Source organism: Temnothorax americanus, unplaced genomic scaffold, assembly GCF_048541705.1.
Source record: "Temnothorax americanus isolate GAGA-0224 unplaced genomic scaffold, ASM4854170v1 Scaffold1, whole genome shotgun sequence".
Taxonomy (NCBI): domain Eukaryota; kingdom Metazoa; phylum Arthropoda; class Insecta; order Hymenoptera; family Formicidae; genus Temnothorax; species Temnothorax americanus.
In genome coordinates, this window is record NW_027509230.1 from 3,502,671 (window position 1) to 3,525,171 (window position 22,501).

General features: G+C 42.0%; 1 protein-coding gene across 2 annotated transcripts; it reads right to left on the reverse strand.

Annotated features, from left to right (window-relative positions):
• Positions 1-71: 71 nt before the first annotated feature.
• Positions 72-22,370, reverse strand: LOC143894003 (uncharacterized). Of its 2 annotated transcripts, XM_077399965.1 has the most exons (13): positions 22,235-22,370; positions 21,519-21,598; positions 20,013-20,087; positions 8,177-8,344; positions 7,983-8,090; positions 7,091-7,481; positions 4,290-6,986; positions 4,046-4,149; positions 3,852-3,951; positions 840-921; positions 596-776; positions 380-475; positions 72-304 (listed from the first exon to the last, which is right to left on the reverse strand). In XM_077399965.1, exons 1-13 carry the CDS (start codon positions 22,335-22,337, stop codon positions 149-151), a joined length of 4,341 nt encoding a protein of 1,446 aa, XP_077256091.1. In that variant the 5' UTR covers positions 22,338-22,370; the 3' UTR covers positions 72-148. The 2 variants fall into 2 exon arrangements, with proteins under 2 accessions (XP_077256091.1, XP_077256101.1); XM_077399975.1 differs by lacking the exons at positions 20,013-20,087; positions 21,519-21,598; positions 22,235-22,370 and adding an exon at positions 15,385-15,666.
• Positions 22,371-22,501: the final 131 nt, after the last annotated feature.

Below are 22,501 nucleotides of genomic sequence, written 5' to 3' on the forward strand. Positions count from 1 at the left end.
AAAATTACCAGGATTGTTCGCAAGGTGATTGAAGTGGGATGCAGTCAGGTGATAGAAATAACTATCGTGGGTTGATATAAAATGCACAATGGAGTGTATTATAATTTCTAACGTTATTTGTACAATGTTTAATACAATGCCCTTAATATCAACTGTCCTTCAGCACCTCCTTCAAAATAGATCCCGTATTTCTGGCTGGAATAAAGTCTGGGAATGTTGGAAGAGCAACGTTGGACAACAATAGTGTAGATTGCGACGATGACGATGACGACTGCTGTTTGTTGTGTTCTGGTCGCGATGACGGCTGCGATTATAGCGTGTAATGAAAGTAATGTTTTTTAATGGAGGATTATCTCGCCGAGCTATTGTTGTCACTTACTGAATTCATGATCGGCAAAGCTGGTAACTGAGGCTTCGGCTTGGATTCGCTTTCTAGAAATCTCACGAAGGCCGTTGATAAGGATGCTTCCTGATCCTGCGAGATATAGATCATTTAGGTATCGGCGATGCGACTGCCAGTTGGTCAAGTTATTGAATTTTACAATGCAAACAGGTATTGATACTGATCGGTATAATAAAATTAATAAGTCCGTACTTTTAAAGACACGCCACTATTTTTGCTGGTTTGACTGCCGTGCGCCGTCACGCTGTTCAAGCCAGTCTTATCCTTCTCCGACTCGGTGAAGTCCAAGACGTTGGCGAAGACCCTGAGGATCGAAGACTTGTCCGACGTGGCCGAAGACAAGTAACCCAAGAGAAGATTTTTCACGAGAATTCTGCAAGATTGTTCAGAAGATAATTTTCGTTCGTTTCGTTAAGAAAGGAATATGTTTACTCACTTGTCGACTTTTCCCTCGTCGTGTTCCGCCACCTCTTTCATCTTGTGCTCAGCGAAATTCAAGGATGCTGTCAATCGTGCCACTAAAAACGAATATTACATATGTCACATCTATTACCGTTAATACGATTAATAAATGAAATAATTGTAATCGAGCACTTTTTGTAAAGGATTGCAAATTTCTTCTTAAAATTTATTTTTGGAGAGAAAAGTGAGAAGGTAGAGAGGGTTTAGCAAATGCATTCATCCGCAGGGAACCGACGTATCTTTTGCGGAGCGTGGTTGATACTTATTTAAGGAATCGATTGCGGAATGTCTCTGATTTTTTTTTATGTACACCATGCGCGGCATCCATCGTTGTAAAGTCGGCTCGAATTGGTAGCTCGAAAAGACACGAGCGTAAGTATAACACAAGTACTGGTTGCCTCGATATCACACCAGTACCTGATGCAATACTCTCGCCTGCGCCTTAAGTTGCTCATGCTGCATTCCTCGTTTATCATGCCGTTCTACGAAACTAAGGTTGCGCGCATGCCACTAGAATTAAAGAAGCGTTTTAGTAAAACGATCCGTACTCCGGAGTCACGTACCGGAGCACGTTCGAACGGAATTTCCGAGAGAGATAGAGAGAGAGGGAAAGAGAGCAACTTACATACGTAACGCTTTATTTTTTGCCACTCCTCGAAATTTATTACTTGAAGGAAAAAAAAAACAGAATTACATGTAAATTTCTTTTACTAAAGGCCAAAGAAAAGCGACCGATTTTTTTCTGACTGTCAAAAATGATCTTTGACTTTGATCTAAGAAGCTCATAATTTTGACGAATCTTGGTAACGGGTGGGAAACCCCACGAGGTAATATGAGCTTTTCGTATTTACACGCTCACAGTTACCGCATGAGATTACCCACGGCCATCGCTACCAAATTATTACTACGTGTTCGTTTATGCATTTATATTCGACATTTCTGCATTTTTACTTCTATTTAATATTCTTCATTTATATATATCTAATATTCGTACTTGTACACATTGCAGCATATGGAATATTTCAAATTCATCACTACGATGCAATCTTGCGTGAAATTAAACAAAGGTGAAATTAAACGTGAGGTTTTATCATTCAATTATGTCTCGAATTGCCTAAGCTCTTCGATTTCTCCACACAAACGATTATATATAGAAATTAATTAAAACTCCAACGTATTTTGTTTAGAAAAAATAAAATAATACTGGGAGAAGGATTGTAAACAAAAGCAGTGGCAATTGTTTCGTAACAATCCTACCTGTCATTATAATTAGTATATAATTATGATCGCACGATTCGATGTTTAAATATCGTTAATACAGCTGGCTTACACGTAGAGCAGGTCCGACAAATTACAAAATATTTTGTATCCTCTTTTGTACATCGTCCTATTTTTTGCATGCGTTTCGGGCAGATAAAATACATTATCAAATTACATTATTGCGTGATTATTACATTATTAGACAATGTAAAATGAACAAGGCAATACCTACTACATGCGCAAAGGTAATAATAAGGTACAAATTTGATGTAACACACAGAAATAGATTGCTACTGGGGAATCGCTATGGTATACAGTCATTCAATCGTACTGTTAATTAGTCATCGTACTCATAATTAGTTGCGAGATAACAATAACACGAAATAAATGACTCGATCGAAAACAGGCGTTGAGGATACTGAACTGAGCTTATTCGTCATGTAAAAAAAAAGAAATTGTAACGTTAATACCTGTCCTTTTTCTGCTTAAGTTTCTGAACGTATTTTTGTTAGAGTCACCAACGAGGAATGGGGGGGGGGGGAGACAAGAACTCGCATGTGGTAAAGTGCAAAAAAAACGTAGTACCAGCACCAGCGGTAATTGCATGAACCAACCAATACGTGATATGTGAGTATGCAAAGGCGATGATCCAGTTCGTAGCCAGATACCAGCAAGAATCCTGGGCTACTGTCACAAATCCCAGAATTACCAGCTGATATTTGACTACATCACCGGATTGTGTACGTGTTTGCTTTCGCAGATTAGTCACAGGACGCGAACACATCGATAATTCTACAACTGTAGTTCATTTGCGCTCTCGACAAAATGCAACGCTTTTATCGTATCTTCTCCTCCGTTCGTGTGTGTTACATGTTACGTAATAATACACGAATGACGTCCCTTCCGGTGCTACCTAAACCTAAATCGTATCCAAACGATTCCTCGTATGCGAGGCGTGTGCTTTATGTTATTTACAAAGAAGCCATGTATAAGATTGACGTATATTCCGTTCAGAGATCTGCAGAGCAAGAATTTAGTAATGCTTTCGCGACACGTGTCCGAATATTTTGCCGATTTATCATCGCAGCAGCCGCTAGGAAACTTTAATATCGTTATCATTAGAGAGAGAGAGAGAGAGAAGGAACATGGAAATTTTTTACATATCATTTTGACAGATTAATTTATATGTGCTGCGATCTATAGTGTTCGTAGCATTTGGCAAAAAATTTTGGCTGTACTCTCTCACAAAACAACTTACTATACTTTATATATTTAAATAGCGTGATCAATTTTTCACTGTTATCAAGATGTGTTGCACTCTTCGCTGACAGTACGAAGTTGTCGCGACGCAGCAGGATGATACTATCGAATCGCCCTGACATGATTTTAATCTCATGCTTTCTTTCTTTCTTTCTTTTTATTACACATTACGTCTATGCATATATTATATAGAATTTATATTTGATGCGTTATTAAATTTGTGCCGTAGCGCGCAACTCGACGCGCTTTGTCAGTCAATCACAATGGGTTAAAATAAAAGCAGAAATATGTGTAAGAAAAATACGTGACCAGTCTTCTATATCATGATAAAAAGAAAACTCATTCTCTCAACTTGCTTCTCACGATGCATAAAAGAATTTAATTGAAAAACACTAATCATGCCATAAACAGGGAACAAGATGCAGGCAACGCCAGAAATACGTTAATTTTTGGTCAATATAATTACCTTCCTCGTTGAGTCGCTCGATTTGTTCGTCCTTCTTCTCGAGTTGTTCGCTCAGTCTAGAGGCAGCTTTCAAGCATTCTCTAGCTTCATATAATTGTTGCTGTAAGCACACGTATGTGCGATATATAGTTTTGCAAGAAAATAAATTCAGTCGGGCTGTTATGTGAATGCATGGGAAAGATATAAAGGCAAACCTGAAGATTCGACATGTCATCTAATAATTTATCTTGTTTCTCATATGACTCGGTGAGTCGAGATCGAAGTCTCTCCGTAGCCGCCACGACATCGCGTTCTTTATCTGTAAATACGACATATCATCAACACGTCATAGTATTTGAAAACTATGTTACAGATATATATAATTATTATATAATACCATAGTATCATGCTGATATGATATATTGTAACAATGATGTGTTATAAAATACTATTACTCACCTAGTTGAAATTGTTCCAAAACTATTTGCAAGTTATTCAATGAGGCAGACTGCAGCTGAATGTTGTCCTCCGCGGCGGATAATTTCGCCTGTATCTGATCCCTCTGTTGAGTAATCAGAGCTATTTGTTGCTGCAACGTTTCCACTTGCTGATTAGCCCTGATATTTGCCGATGTGAAGGCGGTCGAACTACTTTTCACTTTTTCTTCGGCCTGTAATAATCTCGCTTCTAACTCTTGACGATTATTCTCGGCGATCAAGGCTTCCTCCGTATAACTCGATTCCATTTCGACCAAGTGCGTTCTCAGTCTCTCTAGTTCTTTAGCGGAGTTGGCTTCCTTGTTTTGAATTTCAGTAAGCTGGTTCTGCAGGAGTCTAGTGTTGGACTGTTCTTGCACCAGAGCAGCTTCTAAGGCGTCGCACTTCTTATTCAGAGCGACGATTTCGGCATTTTGTCTGGAATGATCGACTCCATCGTGGCCTCTTTGTTGATTTTCTACATTCGCCTTGTTGCGCATCTCGTTCGCTGCTCGCTCGGAAATTAATTCCTGAATACGAATCTCTTGTTCGTTTACGCGTTGAATCAACTTTTGAATCTCGTTTTGATATTGTAAGCTCTCATTGTGTTTAACAGAAACGAGTTGTTCGACCTCATTTTTCTGATTTTTTATCGCGGCAAGGTCGTACAAAGACTGCGCGATAATATTCTTCGCGTGAGTTATCTCAGCTTGTAAAATGTTTATCTCTTGGTCTTTTTCTTGAATAATATGAGAAAGATCTTCAATAGTCTTTTTAGCCATCTCTGCCGACTCTTTATTATTCTCGAAAGCGGTTTGTAACTTGCTGCGCAAATCGTTAATTTCATCCATTAAGTTTTTGTTCTGTGCTTTTACGGCATCTTTTTCTCGCCTTTCTTCATCGACAACTGATTTAAACATTTGTCGTTCGTCAGACATATCCGTATTTTTTGTCATTAAATCGCGCTTTTCTGCTTCTGTACCTGTGTTTTCTCCGACTAAATTATCTTCAGCAGTTAAAAGTTCTTCCTCTTTGTTTGCCGACGATATCTCCGTCGTATTTTTTTCAAATTTCTGTGTTTCCTTACGAAGCATTTCAACTTCTCGCTCCAAAAACTCGCATCTTCGTGCCAAGCTCAATTCGTCTGTGAACGTCTCTTTAAGACTTGATTCATTTCCATGTCGTTCTATTTCTATCGCTTGACTTTGAATATCTTTCTTACGTAATTCAAATTCCTCATTTTGCATCTTTAACGCATAATATTTATTTTCCAGTTTTGTGTTACGTTCCTGCGTCTTGCATAATTTTTCCTTCAGCACAGGTAATTCTTCCTTATAAATCGACACCTCCTGTTTCAAATCTTCATGCTCTTGCTGAAGCAACGACATTTCTGTGTTCACCAACTCTATCTTATCCAAAGATTCATCGTGCGTAGCAGTTAATTGCTCTGACAGAGATATATTTTCTTTAATTAATTTGTCATTATCTTGACTCAATTTTGTTATTTCAGATTGTCTCATGTCAACTTGAATATGCATCGCGTCCAATTCTTCTTCCTTGTGTGAAATATCATTTTCCAAATCTAATTTTTCACGATTGGCTTTGTCGAGCCGTTCTCGCAAGTTTTCCAACAGATAAACATTTTCTTCTTGTAGGTCACGTGCTTGCAAAGCCCTATCATATAATTGCATCTCAAAGTGTTCATTCTTCTGTAACAAATCTTTATTTTCTTCTGCCAATTTATTTACAGTATCCCGCAGAGATGCAAGATCAGTTTCTAACAATTTCGTTTTGGATACCGATAGCTTTAATTCTCCTTTCATCTTTTCATGAGCGAGTTTCAATTGCTCGATCGATACCATATCTTCGTTTGAGCTTTTACTCTTTTCTAAAACTATTGGAAGCTCTTTGTTTTCCTCTACATATGTATACAGTCTGCTATTTTTATCTATTTGTGAATTATCGTTGTTTGTTAAAGGCACTTCGTTACTTCGTATAGCGAGCAAAGTTGAATTTGTTTCTCGTATCGTCTTGTTCTCAGCCGAAAGGCGTTTTACTTTTTCCCGTAGAGATTCAACATCCATTTCTAGAGAAGCTACTCGTTCTTCGCTTGTCTCAGGAATAGATGGCAAATTCAAATCTAAGCCCTGACACGATTTAATTCTCATATTTTTCTCTAATAATAACGAATCAATGTGAGATTGCAGTTCCTCGCATTCCATTTGCAGACCATCTTTCATCTCTTCGGTTTCCTTCAAATCTCTAGTAAGCTCCGTTACCTTCCTTTCCAAAACGTCTAGTTTCCATTTAGCATCGACGTACTGTTTCGCGACAGTTTCAAAGATCGATTCTCTCGGTTCAACGCTACTTATGGTACAGTTCTTTAAAATAGCTTTAACTTTCTCGGTAATATCGTCTAGACCGCTCGTTTCTGATACCACGTCAACTTCCTGCGAAGAAACTGTTATTTGAACGTGTTTGTCCGATTTATCCGCATTATCCGTCTGAACAGACTGATGAATTATTTCTGTACGGGTATTTTCATCGTGTTTCAACATATCATTTCGCAATTCGATTATTTTTTTCTGGGCCTCATTGTAATCTATGGAAAGTTGTTCGTACGTATTTTGTAGAGAGCGATGCTTCTTACTACTTTCTTCTTTGAGCGACAATAGTTTTTCTGCGCAAAAATCGGAATTTATGTCACTACAGTTCTTGGCAACGATAAGATTATTAAACGAGAACTATTGACAAACTATAGAAAAGAGTCTACTGTTTACTTACCAATCGACTGCGTATGTTCCTCGTCCAATTTTTCCATAGCATCCAGAAGATCTTTATTTTCACTTTGGAGTTCCTCTATTCTCTTCTGCAACATCTCTTCTTTGTCGATCAAAAGTTCTTCAGCCGTATCGTGCGGCTTGCCCTGTTGCGAACTTGTAAGTTTGAGAGCTAAAGGATTATATTCGAAATCATCAGCCTTCTCGAGTTCCTCGTTAGATTTCTCCTTAATTTTTTCACGCGTCTCGTTTTCGCTTTGTAAAGCTTTCAGTGCCCCGCTGACCAAATCGAACTTCTCACGTGAATTCAATTTCGATATTACCGAACGAAAATCATTGATAAGACTGGCTTCGTCCAATTGGATATGTTTAGCGTTTCGTTCTGCTTCCCGAGTCTACGAAAAAATGCAAAAGGTCGATACTAGATATCGTTAAAAAGTAATTTCAGTATGTGCTTCAATAAAATTTTAATTGTCCATTCGATTTTGTTAAAATCATCTTTAATAAATCAGAGAGATCGCTTTGCTATTAAAAGATAGCAAAAAAAATCGTAATGTGATTAATAAAGAAACTTCAAAAAGATTAAGTATATAGGGAACAAGTTCTCTTACTCGTAACAATATAACGAGTATTAATTTCTAAGAAATTGTTCCCACCGGATTAAAGTAGCACGAACTCCAACGTGAAAAATCTAACTCCTGAGAAAAAACGTCTCTTTTTTTCCCTTTCTTTAATTATATAACTTTATATTTTATGTACGGCTTTCTATTTTTTACACGAGAAAGCCTTCGCCTTCTCTTCGATTTTACCGTGACTCGAGGTCATCCTTATTTAAAATTTAGAATCGTAAGAGGAAGATGATGTCAAAAATGTATAATTGATATATCGCTCCGTACCTTTTCTTCCATTTGTATTATACGGTTCAGCATGTCTTGTTTCGCCCGTACGACCTCAGCCTTCTGATGTCCGTCGGATATATCATCCTTGAAGGACGCGTTGTTCACCTGCATATTATTTCCACCAACTTATAACGTCGCATTATCGGGGTCAGGGGAGGAGGCGGGGGGACTCCGCTGTTAACAATTATTACCTTCTGAACGTGCTTTAGCTCGCATTCTAATTCGCGTACTTTCACGGTGGCTTGTGCCAACTGCTCCTGCAACTGGCGTACATGACTCTGATTCCTGGCGTTGCGATTGTCGACGCACGTCGGGTCCCAGAAGATCCCTTCGGTCTCATCGGAATGACCCGCGTCCCTCTGCAACAAAAGACAGGATTACGAAGATGACGCGCGTCGAGCTGTCTTTTTCAAAACGAAATTCCAGAGGTCGAGACCGCGAGTTTTGCCTTCTGATTTGGAAGTCAATTTGTATCTAATCTACATCTCCAAGCTGAACGTAGATCTATCGGCAGAATCTACGTCTACAGCCGGATGCGGACGTGTCTTTGTGGGAGAGGAGGAAGAAACTTCGATAATAGAACAGGAAATCGAGACAATTAGTGATTCTTACGTGGCAGAGGTCTCTCGCTTATGTTTTTAAAATGTGTGGCTCTTTGAAAACGGAAACACCCATTCGGATCGGCGTGTCCCATTTCATCGACGCAGATGCGTAGCCGATACGGAAATCTTTTCGAGGTGAACGATACGCGTTGTCGAAATGCTAATGGCATACGCACGGGCGTTATGCATTAGGCCCTGCGACACGGGGAATAGCATTGTGCTGCGGACGATCGACGCGATAAAACGTCGATTCTCATCTGGCGCACCTCATCCAACTCGGATCGAGAAAGAAATGAGGAAAAAAGAAACGAAGAGATGAACGACGTGCGCGTTCGACGAGAGGAAAGCGCGGATGAGAGATGGCGAGCGAAAGATACGGCTTTGCGCGGGATTTATACCGCGTCCGATAGCGCGTGATTAGCGATATCAGACACGAGCGATAATATATGGTGTCGCTGCTTCTTCTATACGGTCTCTCGGCACTCCGATCCGTCAGCGATACGTGTTCCCCGCCTTCCAGCTTCTCCAATTGAACGTGCTCGGAGGAAAAATTACGCCGTTGAATACTTGAAATATTAAAGGATAAAATTTGAACCAATACCTTGAGTCAAATAACATTTTGTTATTTTCAACTGTACCATATATGTGTCGAGATTAATTATTTTTGTTGTTTTTAACTATCATATATGTCGAAATTTATTATTTTAACACAAAATAATAGATATTATTTTAACTCCATTGTTTTATTTAAATTAACGACATATCGAATAGGAGCAGACCTAATACAGGAATAGTTGAAAATGACTCAAATTGAGAATGATTTACCACTAGGAATTTAACAGTGAAGGCACCCCAAAACTGTACCTTATCGTGGGATTATTATTTAACATCTGTTTAACCCTTCCGTTGTGTGGGAGCTATTTCTTTTTTCCTTCGGTATCTTTCATACAAATCGATTCGTGCGTTGCATCGAAGACACGACGGTTGCGTTTCGTGGTCCAAAGCGGCGGCGGGAGGGGGGGGGGGACTGAAGTGGGACGATCCTAATGAATATGAAAGGAGGTTTCGTTGGGTCAGGTCAAGGAATAATGCGTCGTTTGACTTGCATACAGTGCTCGCGACAAGAGTCTCCGCCGTTTCTCCGCGGCGGCCTTTTTCTTTTTATTCGTTTTAACACCATTTCGGTATGTTAAGAGCGAACGGGACACGTCTAACGTCGCGCCGCGACGACGATGTGTACGTCGCTCGCAAACGACATTTACGTAAAATCCAGACGATCCGCAAAAGTGGAATATACAATTACGCCAATTTATTTGCATCGACTCGCATCGATGCGCGACGATCGCGCCCGCAAAAACCGTCTCGGACGACGCGGACGGACAAGTAATTATTATTACGACTTCCAGCTCGCTATCGAGCTATTATATGAAACCGACGTAAAAATCGTCCGTACGTTTTGTGTGCAAATGAAAAGCAAAGCCATAAAGCTGAATAATTCAATAGACGGAATTTGTTATTTCAGACCGGAGTGCAGCGGCGTTCGTCGCGGAATAAAGGGGGAAAGGAGGAGGGAGTGAGGGATTTTTGTTCAAATCAACGTGTGCGCCTAGAGAGATTTTACGCGCACCGAAATATATTTTTTTAGCCACCACCTTTTCGAACGTTTCTCTTTTTCTTTCAACGTTGTACGCGTACCCCGATATCTACACGGCAACATCGTCGCAATGCCGTTCCGCGCGCGCGGTCGGCGCATCGCGTATAGATAACGCAATCCTGATACTAAGCGTGGGAAAGGAAGTTACTATCAATCGCAATGTAAACGCGCGCGAGTTATCGCAATCTCGCGAATGAAAAACTAACGAGGTGAACCTGATGCATTCGGTCGTCGTGCGTTGCGGTTTTAATGGCAAAATACGAGGGAGAAAAAGAAAGAGGAAAGGGGGAGTAGAGGAGGAAACGAAAGAAACGGTAGAACGAGTCGATTGGGAGGAACGAATTTCTAACAGAGCTCGCGCTCCAACGCCGATTCGGCGTGCAGATGTTTGCTCTACATGTCCATACGGGCCGGCAATGAAATCACTATTACATCGCTATATAACGCCACGTGCTCTCTTCCCAACTGGGACGCGCTCGCTCGAATCGTACACGCTTCGAGATCTTTTTGCGCGACAAGTTGGTCGGAGGCACACGCGCGTCTCTCTCTAGCTTCTTTCGATTCGATTCTCTCTCTTTCTCTCGTAGGTTTTTCAAGCGGATCTTCGCCACGGCGGAGAACGCGTCGAGTATCGCTCGATCTTATCGCCTAATATACGATTAAAAAAAATTAGATATATATATATATGTATAATCGGGATTTAACAGGCCGCTAACGCATCGCCACGTACATGCTCGCGAGCGAAGACATTTTTCTTCCTCGAAGTCGTTTTTCATCCTCGGAGAGGTAGCAAGGACGCGAGATCGCGACACTCGTGTGTACGAGGCATCTCTCGGGCGACTCGCGCCACTTTGCGCGCATTTTTCATTCCTTTTTTGCTGATAATAAGGGATATATCGCTTTACAGGTATTTCTCTCTTTTTCTTTCTTTTTCTCTCTCTCGCGTGCGACGTTATGAAACACACTCCGCTCGCGTGGAGGGGTTTCAGGTTAACGCAGTCTGCTCTAATAGCGTGGCAGGCATATTGTACCTGCGTCAGTAGGAACATAATAATGTCCACGATGCCAGTGACGTAACCGAGTGGCCGCGACGTTGCGCATATGCACGCACGCACGCACGCACGCGCGCACGCAATGTTCACCGTGGTTCAGGGGGGGGGGGGGGTTCGACAAATAATACTGAATAAATAACAGCATCTCGGTTGCGTTCTCCAGGTTCGTCTGCATCTCGCGCTCGCGTGCGCGCGCGAATGAAGTGGACTTCGGGGGGTCGGGTGGGACGCGCGGTAAATAAAAACTCCGCACTCTCCGCCGACGTTCTCCAGTTACGCGATTACGTCGCGTCTAAATGACATTCCGGAATATTTCGATCGGGACGGGAGAGAAAAATAGGAGCGGAATTCGGGAATCGCGCTGATTTTCGTGACAGTCCGGCGCGGCGCGCGCGCGCGCGCCCCGGAGGAAAGCAATTTCCGTTCGACGGAATGAGAACCGCGGGTTACTATTTCCGGTTTCGACTCGCATGACCCTCGCATATTGTCGAATATCCTGTGTCAAGTAATGCCTCGATCATGGATATTCCATTCGGTCGATTCTCTCTCTCTCTCTCTCTCTCTCTCTCTCTCTCTCTCTCTCTCTCTCTCTCTCTCTCTCTCTCTCTCTCTCTCTCTCTCTCTCTCTCTCTCTCTCGCGCGCGCGCGCGCGACGCGATAGCTCACCGCGGCGCGATAATAGAATTTGCTCGTTGATGGGGAGATCAGCGAAATCGACCGACGACGTGTCGCGTCGTGTCCTTCTTCGACGAAGGCCTCTCTCGGTCGATTAATTAACGGCGCGGAGATACGGGGGAACGCTAATGAAAACGCGCGCGCGTCTTCCAGCGCCGGCGAGGATGCGCGCGAAGAAGAGGAGCATTATCAACGAGCGTAGCGAATAACACACCGTCGCCGCGGTGTTAGATACTGAGAAGTTAGGGCTCAGCGCGTTCCTCGAGGCGAGAAATCGTCATCGGAGACGACGCGACGGGAAGAGTCAGCGAGTATATACGGCGGAAAAAAAATTATATACGGCGGTAACCGTGTCGCGCGAAGATTCATGCCTCTATGCCTCGCACCAGACGTTCTTGATCTTTGATCGCGGTGCGAGAGAAAAGAGATCTTTCTTTACGAACGCCAGCCGCGCACAGACGTCTCGATACCGACGCCTCAATATCGCTCTCATTGATTCGCCGATATTATAATTGGCGAGATCTTCGATATCTTTTTCTTCGAGAAAGTGATCTTTCTCTCGTATCGTCGGGATCGCCGAAGTCGCTTGCGCGCGATGTCGAACGTCGCGCGTTTAATCCATCTCTATCCGTTCAATTTGTATATACGTATATATATCTATATCCGATCATCCTCCGGTTTAACGCTTATGTTTATTAATGCCGACGACAATACTTGAAAGTCTTCGAAACGATGAATGCACAAACGTGGCGTTCTTATATCGCCATTGTGCGAGCGAAGGCGAATGAATAGCTCGTAATACTTTTTACCATCTGCACAGAATCCTTTTACCCCTTTTCAAGACTGTATTTGCATGTGCGCGCGCGCGCGTGTGCCTCACTTAGGTCAATAGACTTAATTTTCTGATGCCGAATCCAAAATACGTAATCGAACATGTATATCTTACACACTGTTAAATGCGTAATGTCACATTATATTGAATTTGAGCCATTTTTAACCATTCTTGTAGGTCGCCACTCGCCACTGCTCTTAGCCAATATATCGTTAATTAACTAAACTAATGGAGTTAAAATAATACAGTTTTGCGTTAAGATAATAAATTTCGACATATATATGATAGTTAAAAATAACAAAATGTTATTTAATTCAAGGTATTGGTTTAACTAAACCAATGGAGTTAATAAAATACCTACTGTTTTATGTTAAAATAATAAATTTCGACACACTTAGTAGTTAAAAATAGCAAAATATTACTTAACTCAAGGTTTGATTTAAATTTTGTCCTTTAATATTTAACAGCGTACACCGAACATATACATACCGCCCGTTGCGTGTAAGGATATCCGAATGATTCCATGGGTTTCAACGAACCCCCTAATTGTTACCCTATAAGTCACGTCCATTTAGTGTCCTATTACAACAAGTTAAACAAAGAAAATATCGCACATTCGCGAGCGTAGCGTACGCGATACATATATGAATAAGCCTTCCTCTTGCGATTCAGAAACGGTGACTTCGCGCGGAAAACCGCGAAACGAACCGATAGGTCGCTCTATAGCGAATATATTTCAATACCTTTTCATATATTTTCCATTTCGTGAGATTGACACGAGTCAATCAAATCAAAGCGCGCGTACGCGTGCGCGCGATGCGCGTGCACGTAAGTTGGAATTTTTTATTTCGATTGACGTACGATAAGCGCGCGGCCAACGCGGCTTTTATAGTTTGCAAGTACTTAATATACTGATTTTTGCAACCGGCAACGATATACCGTCGCGTCCAACGTCGTGCGGGCGCACGGGTATATAATCGCGCGTCGCGTTGGTTAAGTAATCATATAGGTAAGCTTGTCCTTCGTGCATTATCTACCGATAACTCGCGAGCCGTAGCTTAACGCGAAAAAGGCGCAAATTCGACGTGGCCACGTAACACGCCGCGGCTGAATAAAAATAAATAAGGCACCGCTCGCTCTTCCAACGCTCAACATTGGCCTTCTTGCATTTTGTAAACGCTCGCGAAAATATTCGCCGCCAAATTATATAGCCTCCGCTTTCCCGAGCTTCCCGTTTCTACTTTCCATATTGTTTGGAGAATTTTGTACAATTACAATACTGTTACATAAATATAATTGTAAGAAAAATAATTTTTTATAATACAATACCTAATATTGTATAGTTATTTAAAAAATGATGTTTTATAAAACAATACTATTGTATTGTTATTTAAAAAATAATGTTTTATAATACAACAATATTGAACCTAAAATAAAGAAGATTGGGATAGTTTTACGGAGGGAAAATATATCAAATTCTATGTTTCTAAAAATATAATTTTTTCTAATACAATACTATTGTATAATTATTTAATAATACAATAATTAGTGTATATAATTAGTATTATATTATAATACAATAATATTAGACCTGTTAAAATAAAAAAGAATTAAAATAGTTTTATGGAGAAAGTGCGTCAAATTCTGCATATTTCTAAAAATGCTTCATAGAATTACCATTAAATCGAGGAGGAAATCTGAAAGTTGACGATATCTTTGTTATTCCGCTATTGCACATATATCTATATCGCAGCTGTAAAACGTGTAACGCAAATAGAGCAAATTATAATGTCGAATGGAGAGAAGAGGAGAAACGGGAGGAATAAAACAAACGTTATTACTTTTACATTGAAAAGAATGCCCGTGCTAAGCGTTTCTATAATCTTCGCAGCACCGGAATGCCGCTCGACAAACTTTAGGCTTGGAAAAAAGGAGGAGGAAGGGGAGATACGAGCCCGCGTATGAAACTACAAAATGGAGTTACCTTTGACGATCGATATAAATCGACGGCGTTTAATCTTCCCGCGCGGAAGAGGAAACAATTGTTGAATTATATGAATTAACTATAAACTCCTCGCACGCGCGCCCGTAGAGAGGGAAAACTCCCGGGGAAACTCGACGCGAAACTTACGAAATAGCGGTCGGCGGATGATGCGCGCGTGCGCGCGCTAAGTTGCCTGGTCATCGCTTTGCGCGCGAAATAATGGCGCGATATAGAAAATTCTATATACATTATTTCTAAGCTGTATATACACACATTATTTCTTCGTACCGCGGCCGCGAGCTGCGTGTGTCGCGCGACGTCGTGAAAATTTTGCGCTTTTAACGTTACTTCCTCACGACGGGGAACCGAACGTGGCCGGTCGACGCTCCTCGGCGTGTCCCCGAGGCGAAGGTGGGCAAAGCAAGCGGAAAAGAAGAAAATGAAGAAAACGAGCCTTCCGCGCTGAAAGGCGCGACCTTGCGTCGCGTTGACCCTTCGATCGCGGACACGGCAAAATCGACGAATTTCGCGTACCGATCGCGCGAAATGACGCATCCGGAACTTCCGCGGCGGAAATGATTTCAAAATTGTGCGGCTTACGTTACGCAGGTTGAATAATCGTCGTCGTCGTCGTCGTCGTCGTCGTCATGGTCGTCGTCATCATCGTTGACTTCGTCGCCCAACTCGTGCCGGCTGCGGTTCCGCGCGTCGCTCTCCAAGGAACTCGCGGTATACCGATGCATTGTTCGCGATCGTTCCGGCTGATCTTTTTCCGGAAGGAAAAGGAAACTTCGGGCTGTCCATCGCGGGTTGGCGCACGTACGGATTGCGAGGTGCACGACGCGTGCTCGTTGCCGAATGACTGTACGTCTCGAGAGTTCCATCTTTCACCAGCTAGCGTAGCGGCGACTCTAGCTAGCAGAGCTGGAGATGGTGGTGGTGGTAGAGCTGGAGGAGAAGGAGGATGGCGGGGAAAGGGGGGCTAAGTGGAGGTTACGCGGGGCGATGCACACGTAAGACCGTGCGTGCCGTGAGGGAGCGCGTAGCGTGTGCATATACGTGTCGCAGCACCTCATCAGGATTTCCTGCCCTCCGCACCTTCCTGAACGTCACGGAAATGTTCCCGAAAAACGTTTCCCTCGTCCAGGTCGGGTCGCGTTTTCCACACATCGTGAAATTTCGTGAAATTTATTTGACAAACCGTGTGAGCCACGTATCTTCCACGTGGAAACGCGTGAACGCTTTTACTTCTCCTCCAATCCTAGTCAAGCCCACCCCGTAAAGAGAAGAGAAATGGAACTGTTTAATCTCAGAGATGGAATGACAAAGGGTATAGCAAAAGCTAGATGTTTATGCAAAATATGTAACGATAAACGGATAAATCTATTTGTTAATAGAATGACGATTAATTTTTTATATTTGAAAACCCTTTCGGCAATAAACAGTTCTGAAGTCGAAGTCATAAAGAATCGCTGTTACACAACAGTCGCGGGCAAAATTATTTAAAAGTCGGGCGTAAAATAACTAGACCGTTTGCCATTAGAACGCAATCGTGTGTACGAACGCACAACGCGTCGCTGTTATTAACGCAGGCGTCGACAGGACATTTTTTATCGGCCCCTATGGTAGCGCGTTTGCTGCGGGCACAGCTGAAGGAAATGGGAGAACATTTTGACGAGAGCGCGCGGTAATCGCCGTAGAAAGATCGGCACAGAGAGAGACTCGTCTTTTCCGCCTGCACGCCCAGAGGGAAAACAATTAGGAATACAAATTTTAAACAGAAAGGAGGAAAGTGATATACGTTGTCAACGAGACACAACGAATCATGGAAGGACAACGACAAAAAAAGAATGACTATATATATATAAGCATCACAGATACTCGTATTTTATACTATTTGATGTGTTACTTGTGGCATCTCCTTTGGTCTCTCGCGGCGCAGTTACGCAAAATTATTTTTGACAAAAGACATAAAGAGAGGAGAACCGAAGTCGAAGAAATAACAAGTGGAACTACAGGTCGCAATACATAATATACATCTTCGTGGAATATATACAGCGCGATGCTAATGGCGTTCTACCGATATTATTCTTTCCTGCGCGATTCTACCCTTGCGGAAAAATACTACAGAAAGACTACTGTAGTTGTGAAGAAAGTACACAAAACTACAGTAAATATTACAGTAATTGCTACAGTTTTGTGTGCTTTTTTTCGCCAACTATACATTAGCTTTTTCCATAAGGGTGGTACAACCTTGCACAATTTTGTATCCCTCCAATAATTGTGAAGACAACGTCGCATTGCTTACGAAACCGTGAAATTAACGAGATCGATTACGGGGAGTGGAGCAAGTGATGCGTTCCATGGAAAAAAGAAAAACAACGCAAACTTATTAAAAAAAAAAAACAAACAAGTGTGCGAATGACGAGACATATTGGGTCTATTTCTTTTAGCTGCACCGATGGCTGAACTGGGCTGAACTGGTGCAAGTGAAACATAATGTTTCATTCTAACTTATTGCATCAGTTCAGCCCAGTTCAGACAATGCAGCTAAAAAAAAAAAAAAAAAAACAGACCCGTTGAAATAAGTTGAAAACAAGCGAACGGCGCCAGGTCGCAAAGTAGAATTAATGATTGGCAGAATAGTAATAACGACGTATCGCTAACCTTGGCAAATTTTCCAAAAGACCTTTCGTATCTGCTTTCAACTTTATCGCACAAATGGCACTTCGGCTAACTTCCGCGCAGGAGCCCGCGTAGGCCTGTATTTATAGGCACCCGATTGAGAGAGTAGCCATAGCCACTATCGCTGAAAAACCGAGCAACCCCCGATCGCGTATTGCTTATCGCACTTCGGAGCGTTATCGAGACGACGCCGACGGTGAAACAGCGGGGGTGGTACGTGAACTTGCTAATCGAAATCGATCGAGCCTCTCTCTTTCTCTGTTATTATATCACAGAATATGAAGTTTTTTATTGTTATTATGCCACGAAGAAATCCCGGTATTCCGCACTGTTAAATATTAAGGGATAAAATTTAATACACACCGATATCTTGAGTTAAATAATGTTTTGTTATTTTTAACCACCATGTGTGTCAAAATTTATTATTTCAACCCCAAACAGTGTTATTTCAACTCCACTGGTTTAGTTAAATTAATATTGCGTGGTTTGCTACAGGACGATGAATTGTACATAAATTCACGCGAATAATATTATTAGACGACCAAGATCCAGTCCTAACCGTAATGGCTTTTTCTCTAATTTGATTAAATTAACATTGTTTTAATTAAATTAACGACACATTGAGCACGAGTAGCGGCGACCTGTATAGAAATGGTTAAAAATGACTCAAATTGAGTATAATTTAGTACTGCAGATTTAAAAGTGTAATTTCTCGCGCATGCGTTACGACTGGCGAGAACGGCGAGACTGACGAATTCGAGAACATATATATATTATTATATATTTTGTTTCTTTTTCTATTTTTGGGGGAATCTTTTTGGAATTTGGTGCGCAGCTGTCTCATTACTCATGCGTAAACGCGCGGGGATGCTTCGGGCACTCGTCATCATCGATCGAAATTCGCATTTGGAACGAAAAACGTGAAATTTCTCTATCATTTAAACTACAAGTAATGTATCAGGCATTGATTTCTGAACTGATGCGCGCTCGTTTCGATAAAGACTCCAAGGACTACTGATGCACTATATACTCACGTAACTACGCGCGGGCGATGAATCATCGCGTCATCCTTCTGCCTTCCATTTTCCGCCTTTACAATATAAAGGAATTGGAAAACCGACGTGCTCTTGTCTCTCCGTTACTTCTGCCACGTTATCGATTATCAGGAATGAAGAATGACGTGGCGTTTAATATACAAAGTTTAATGTATATATACAACGTTCTCTCGTCGTCTTTTCAATTTACGGCAATTCGCATTTATACATCTCTTCGATTTTGCACGCAGGCCACACGTCTCTTGACGCGTCGCAACGATTTTGAAAGTAATATCAAACATCCGATAATTGTTTCAATGTAAATATGACAAAAATACGCGCGCACACGCGCGTCGTTGGCGCGGAAAAAAGAAGGGAAGGAAAAGATTGGGTAAAAGACGGTTGTTGATTCGCCCGAAAGAAGAAGTAAAAAGAAATTCTCTTCCCGGAGAAATTCGTGACACATTCCACGGCAAGTGAGACCGATCCTTTGTTGATCCAAGATACGTAATAAAGTGTAAGAACGCAGCCGACGACGCGTTACCTTCTTATCTTCCGTTCCTAACGCACGTTCTACAAATCTACACGATGAAAGGTTGAGCCGTGAAACAGAAATCTGAAACGCGTTTTTCGGGCCGACGATACCGAGCATCGCTCGGGCCTTTTCGTAAGTACTCTTAATTATATTGTACGATGTTCTATACGCCAACGAAACGAAAGAGTTTCTTATCTAGGTGGTGATAAGGAAAAAAAATGGTCTTCCCGCTATTAACAATTACTATCGGCTATATCCGCTAAGGCTAAATAATGCCAAACGGCTAGTTGCCGTTATCGCGGGTGCATTTGCTTCTCGCACACATGTACAAATACGCGAGCGAGCGCGCGCGCGCGCGCACGCGTATTATCGTACTTGCAACCTAATGAGCGGCAGCAGCGGGTAACTTAAAGACAATGAATCGCTCTATTATTACAATGATGTAACAACAATGAATTATCGCGGTGATGTGGAGGCCCCGGGAGTCTCGGCTCTGTTAACGAGGAAAGGGGCCCCGAGAGGCGGTGCATGGAGACGCGCGGCGACGCTCCGCGCGGTTTATAGGTCACGTAATCGCGAGCGGTTCTTATACATTTGAAGAGGTGATAACCAGCGCGTCGAACGTTCGCGAAAAATCGCGCTTACACTTGCGCGTCCGTTCGAAACGGAAAAAAAAAAAAATTAAGGACGACATACGGAGAAGGAAGAAACGGGACGCGCCCGTCGTTCTTTGTCCGTTTCTATCTCCTATTTTTCGTTTGCCCACCGACATGCAACGTCATACCTTTTAACCAACTACGAGAAATAATTGTGTCGACCGTTTCCACATTGCCTCGAAATACCGCAAAAAGTCGAATGCAAATAGCATAGACGTTTTTCTTTTTCTTTTTTTTTTTTTTAATCTTTCCTTGACCGTTAGCAGCTCTCGCGGCAATGCCAAGTTATTTAATATATGGAACCATCGAGAGACTTACCGATTCCTTGGACTTTGCGTTTATCTCGATGACGGTTCGCTGCAGCTCGCAATTCTGCCGGCGCAGGAGAGAAATCTGGTATACGACAGAGAGACGATTCTTATGTAAGTTACACATATAAATTAAAATCACGTGTAAAAAAAAAAATTGCGCCAAGGTTATAACTATTGCATATTCATATAACACGACAATTCCTCTTCGTTCTTTTCTCATGCGCGTGACGCACGTGATGCACGTATCACCTCGTAACGGTATAAAAAGAAACGATAACGGGCATTAATATTTATTATTATTAGATCTTATTATCGACATATTATTGAGATAATTTTTCAAATTTTAACGCTATTAATAGAACGAGCGATAACGGGGATATCGAAAAGCGATCGAGGGCAAGTCGATTGAAACGGCTGCTCGGAAATAAATAATCCCCCATAAATTCGGAGCAACAAATGTTATTGCCGATTATCGCGATTGTCGCCAAGCAAAGAGAGAGAGAGAGAGAGAGAGAGAGACCGCTTTTGGCGTTCGGATCTGCGCTCGCGGAGGGATTTGTCTGGTGAAATATTCGGTATATAAGAATCCCGCCGCGAGCTGATCCGGGATCCGGGCGCTCAAGACGATCGGGCGTTGTCCCCCCGGCTTAAATATTAGGAAGCACAGTCAGAAGGAAGTCCGGTGGTGCCTCGTGGATATACACAGGACGTACGATGCGCGTTTACATTTGCCGCTCTTATCTCACGTTTGCACTGCGATAACGGTCCCCCACCCTCTCACGATCCTCGATGCGTTATCTCGCATGACCCCTGGGTACCCCGCCAAAACCCCTCGTCCCCGGACGCGGGGGTTTCCCCACCGAGCCCCCGTCGGCCATTCGCCGCGAGGTAAAAAAAAGCGGTCGTATAGATATAGGTATATGAAGTGCCTCGCACGATCGTGACGCTCTTTCACCAATCTGATGGGAAATATCTTCGAACACGAGTTCGCATATAATCAGAGATATTTTTCTTTCCACTCTCAGCTCAGGTACCTACATATTTTTCCCGCCGGCTCCGCCGTCTTCGACCGATCTGAAAGACCCCGTGATCGTAACATCATTGTAACGGATAAGGCGGAACGCGCGGTGTGTTTGCTCTACACTCGTTCGCGATTATTGGGGAACGCGACATCTGTTAAAATAATTTCTAATCACAACGCAGCCCTTTCCCCCTTATCTGGACTAAGCGGACATCTGTGCGTATATCGAGCGTGACTTTTTTGGTATTTTTTTTTCTCACGACGACGTGGGAAATACACCCACGAAGGTTATCAGCGAGAATCGTTTATAAGAAAAAGTCGTAAACGCGCGTGTCGAGTTATAAATAATTAATCACCCGACTACACGTCTTCGGATATATCTCTTTTCACGACTGTGAAAAACTGTGATTATATATATATATAATATAAATATAATATGCGCAAGCTATACGTAATATAAACTAATTTGTAACGTAATGCAAACACACTCACTTCCGCATCTTTCGTGGTGAGCATATCTTGCAGTTGGCTGCATCTTTCGTCCGCCTCCTTCAATGCCTTTGATCGTTCGTCTGTGGAAAATGGGAATTAGACAATGGTCAAAATTAATTGACCGCGATCGCGCTCGCCCGCGTACTAGTCAGTGTTATGAAACTTGTATTATTAATTTATGTACATGAATTTATATACATGAGAAAATAACTAGAAAAAAATTATTATGGTAATTTTTTAAAAAAATCATCCCTAAGATCACGAACACAAAATTGAAACGAAACACGTAAAATCAATTTAGCAGAAAAAATAAAACAATAAATTTTTATAAATAATGAAAATCAGTATTAATTTTCTGGTTTTCAAATCTATTCGTTATATTTAGTAATATTTTAATATAAAATATAAATTTGATCTTTTTTGTAATTTACAAAAATAAATTACAAATAAGATAAAAAAAATTTTTTATTAATCAATAAGTATATACTGTTTTGATTACAGCCGCTAAGAAGATTTTATAAGGACCGATCGAGAACAGTTTAATTCGCGCGAACCACACACGTACGTGATTAAACGAACTCGGTCGGTAACGGTTTCTCGGTAAGGTAGAACCGTCATTTGACAGCCGTAACCTAACCCTTTACTGGAAAAATTACGCATTACGAATACATCGAGATCACAGAGTCGCGTTACGATTTCGGGACGTCGGTACGCACCTATTTCGTCAACGATACCGTCGGACAGGACCTCCTTCGTGAAATTCGTGATCTGTCCCTTTAAACTGGAGAGGCTGGACAAACTATCGCCGAACCACGCCATTTTACGCGTTGACACGGCGAACGTTGCTCGTGTTATTCGTTAAGTAACCTGACATTTATCACTGTGGACGATCGTAGCGCGTCTGACGCATCGCGGTGACGAAAAACTCCGACTCGTTATGCCTGTACGAATTACAAAACATGCCAACACGTATGCCACTCGAC

Bases quoted from the DNA above. Each gene is read 5' to 3' on its own strand.
- LOC143894003 (XM_077399965.1), bottom strand. From the start codon at position 22,337: ATGGCGTGGTTCGGCGATAGTTTGTCCAGCCTCTCCAGTTTAAAGGGA. The intron at 20,088-21,518 runs GTGAGTGTGTTT...GTCGTATACCAG, and splicing joins TCACCACGAAAGATGCGGAA to ATTTCTCTCCTGCGCCGGCA. The intron at 305-379 runs GTAAGTGACAAC...CTATAATCGCAG, and splicing joins CTTTGCCGATCATGAATTCA to CCGTCATCGCGACCAGAACA.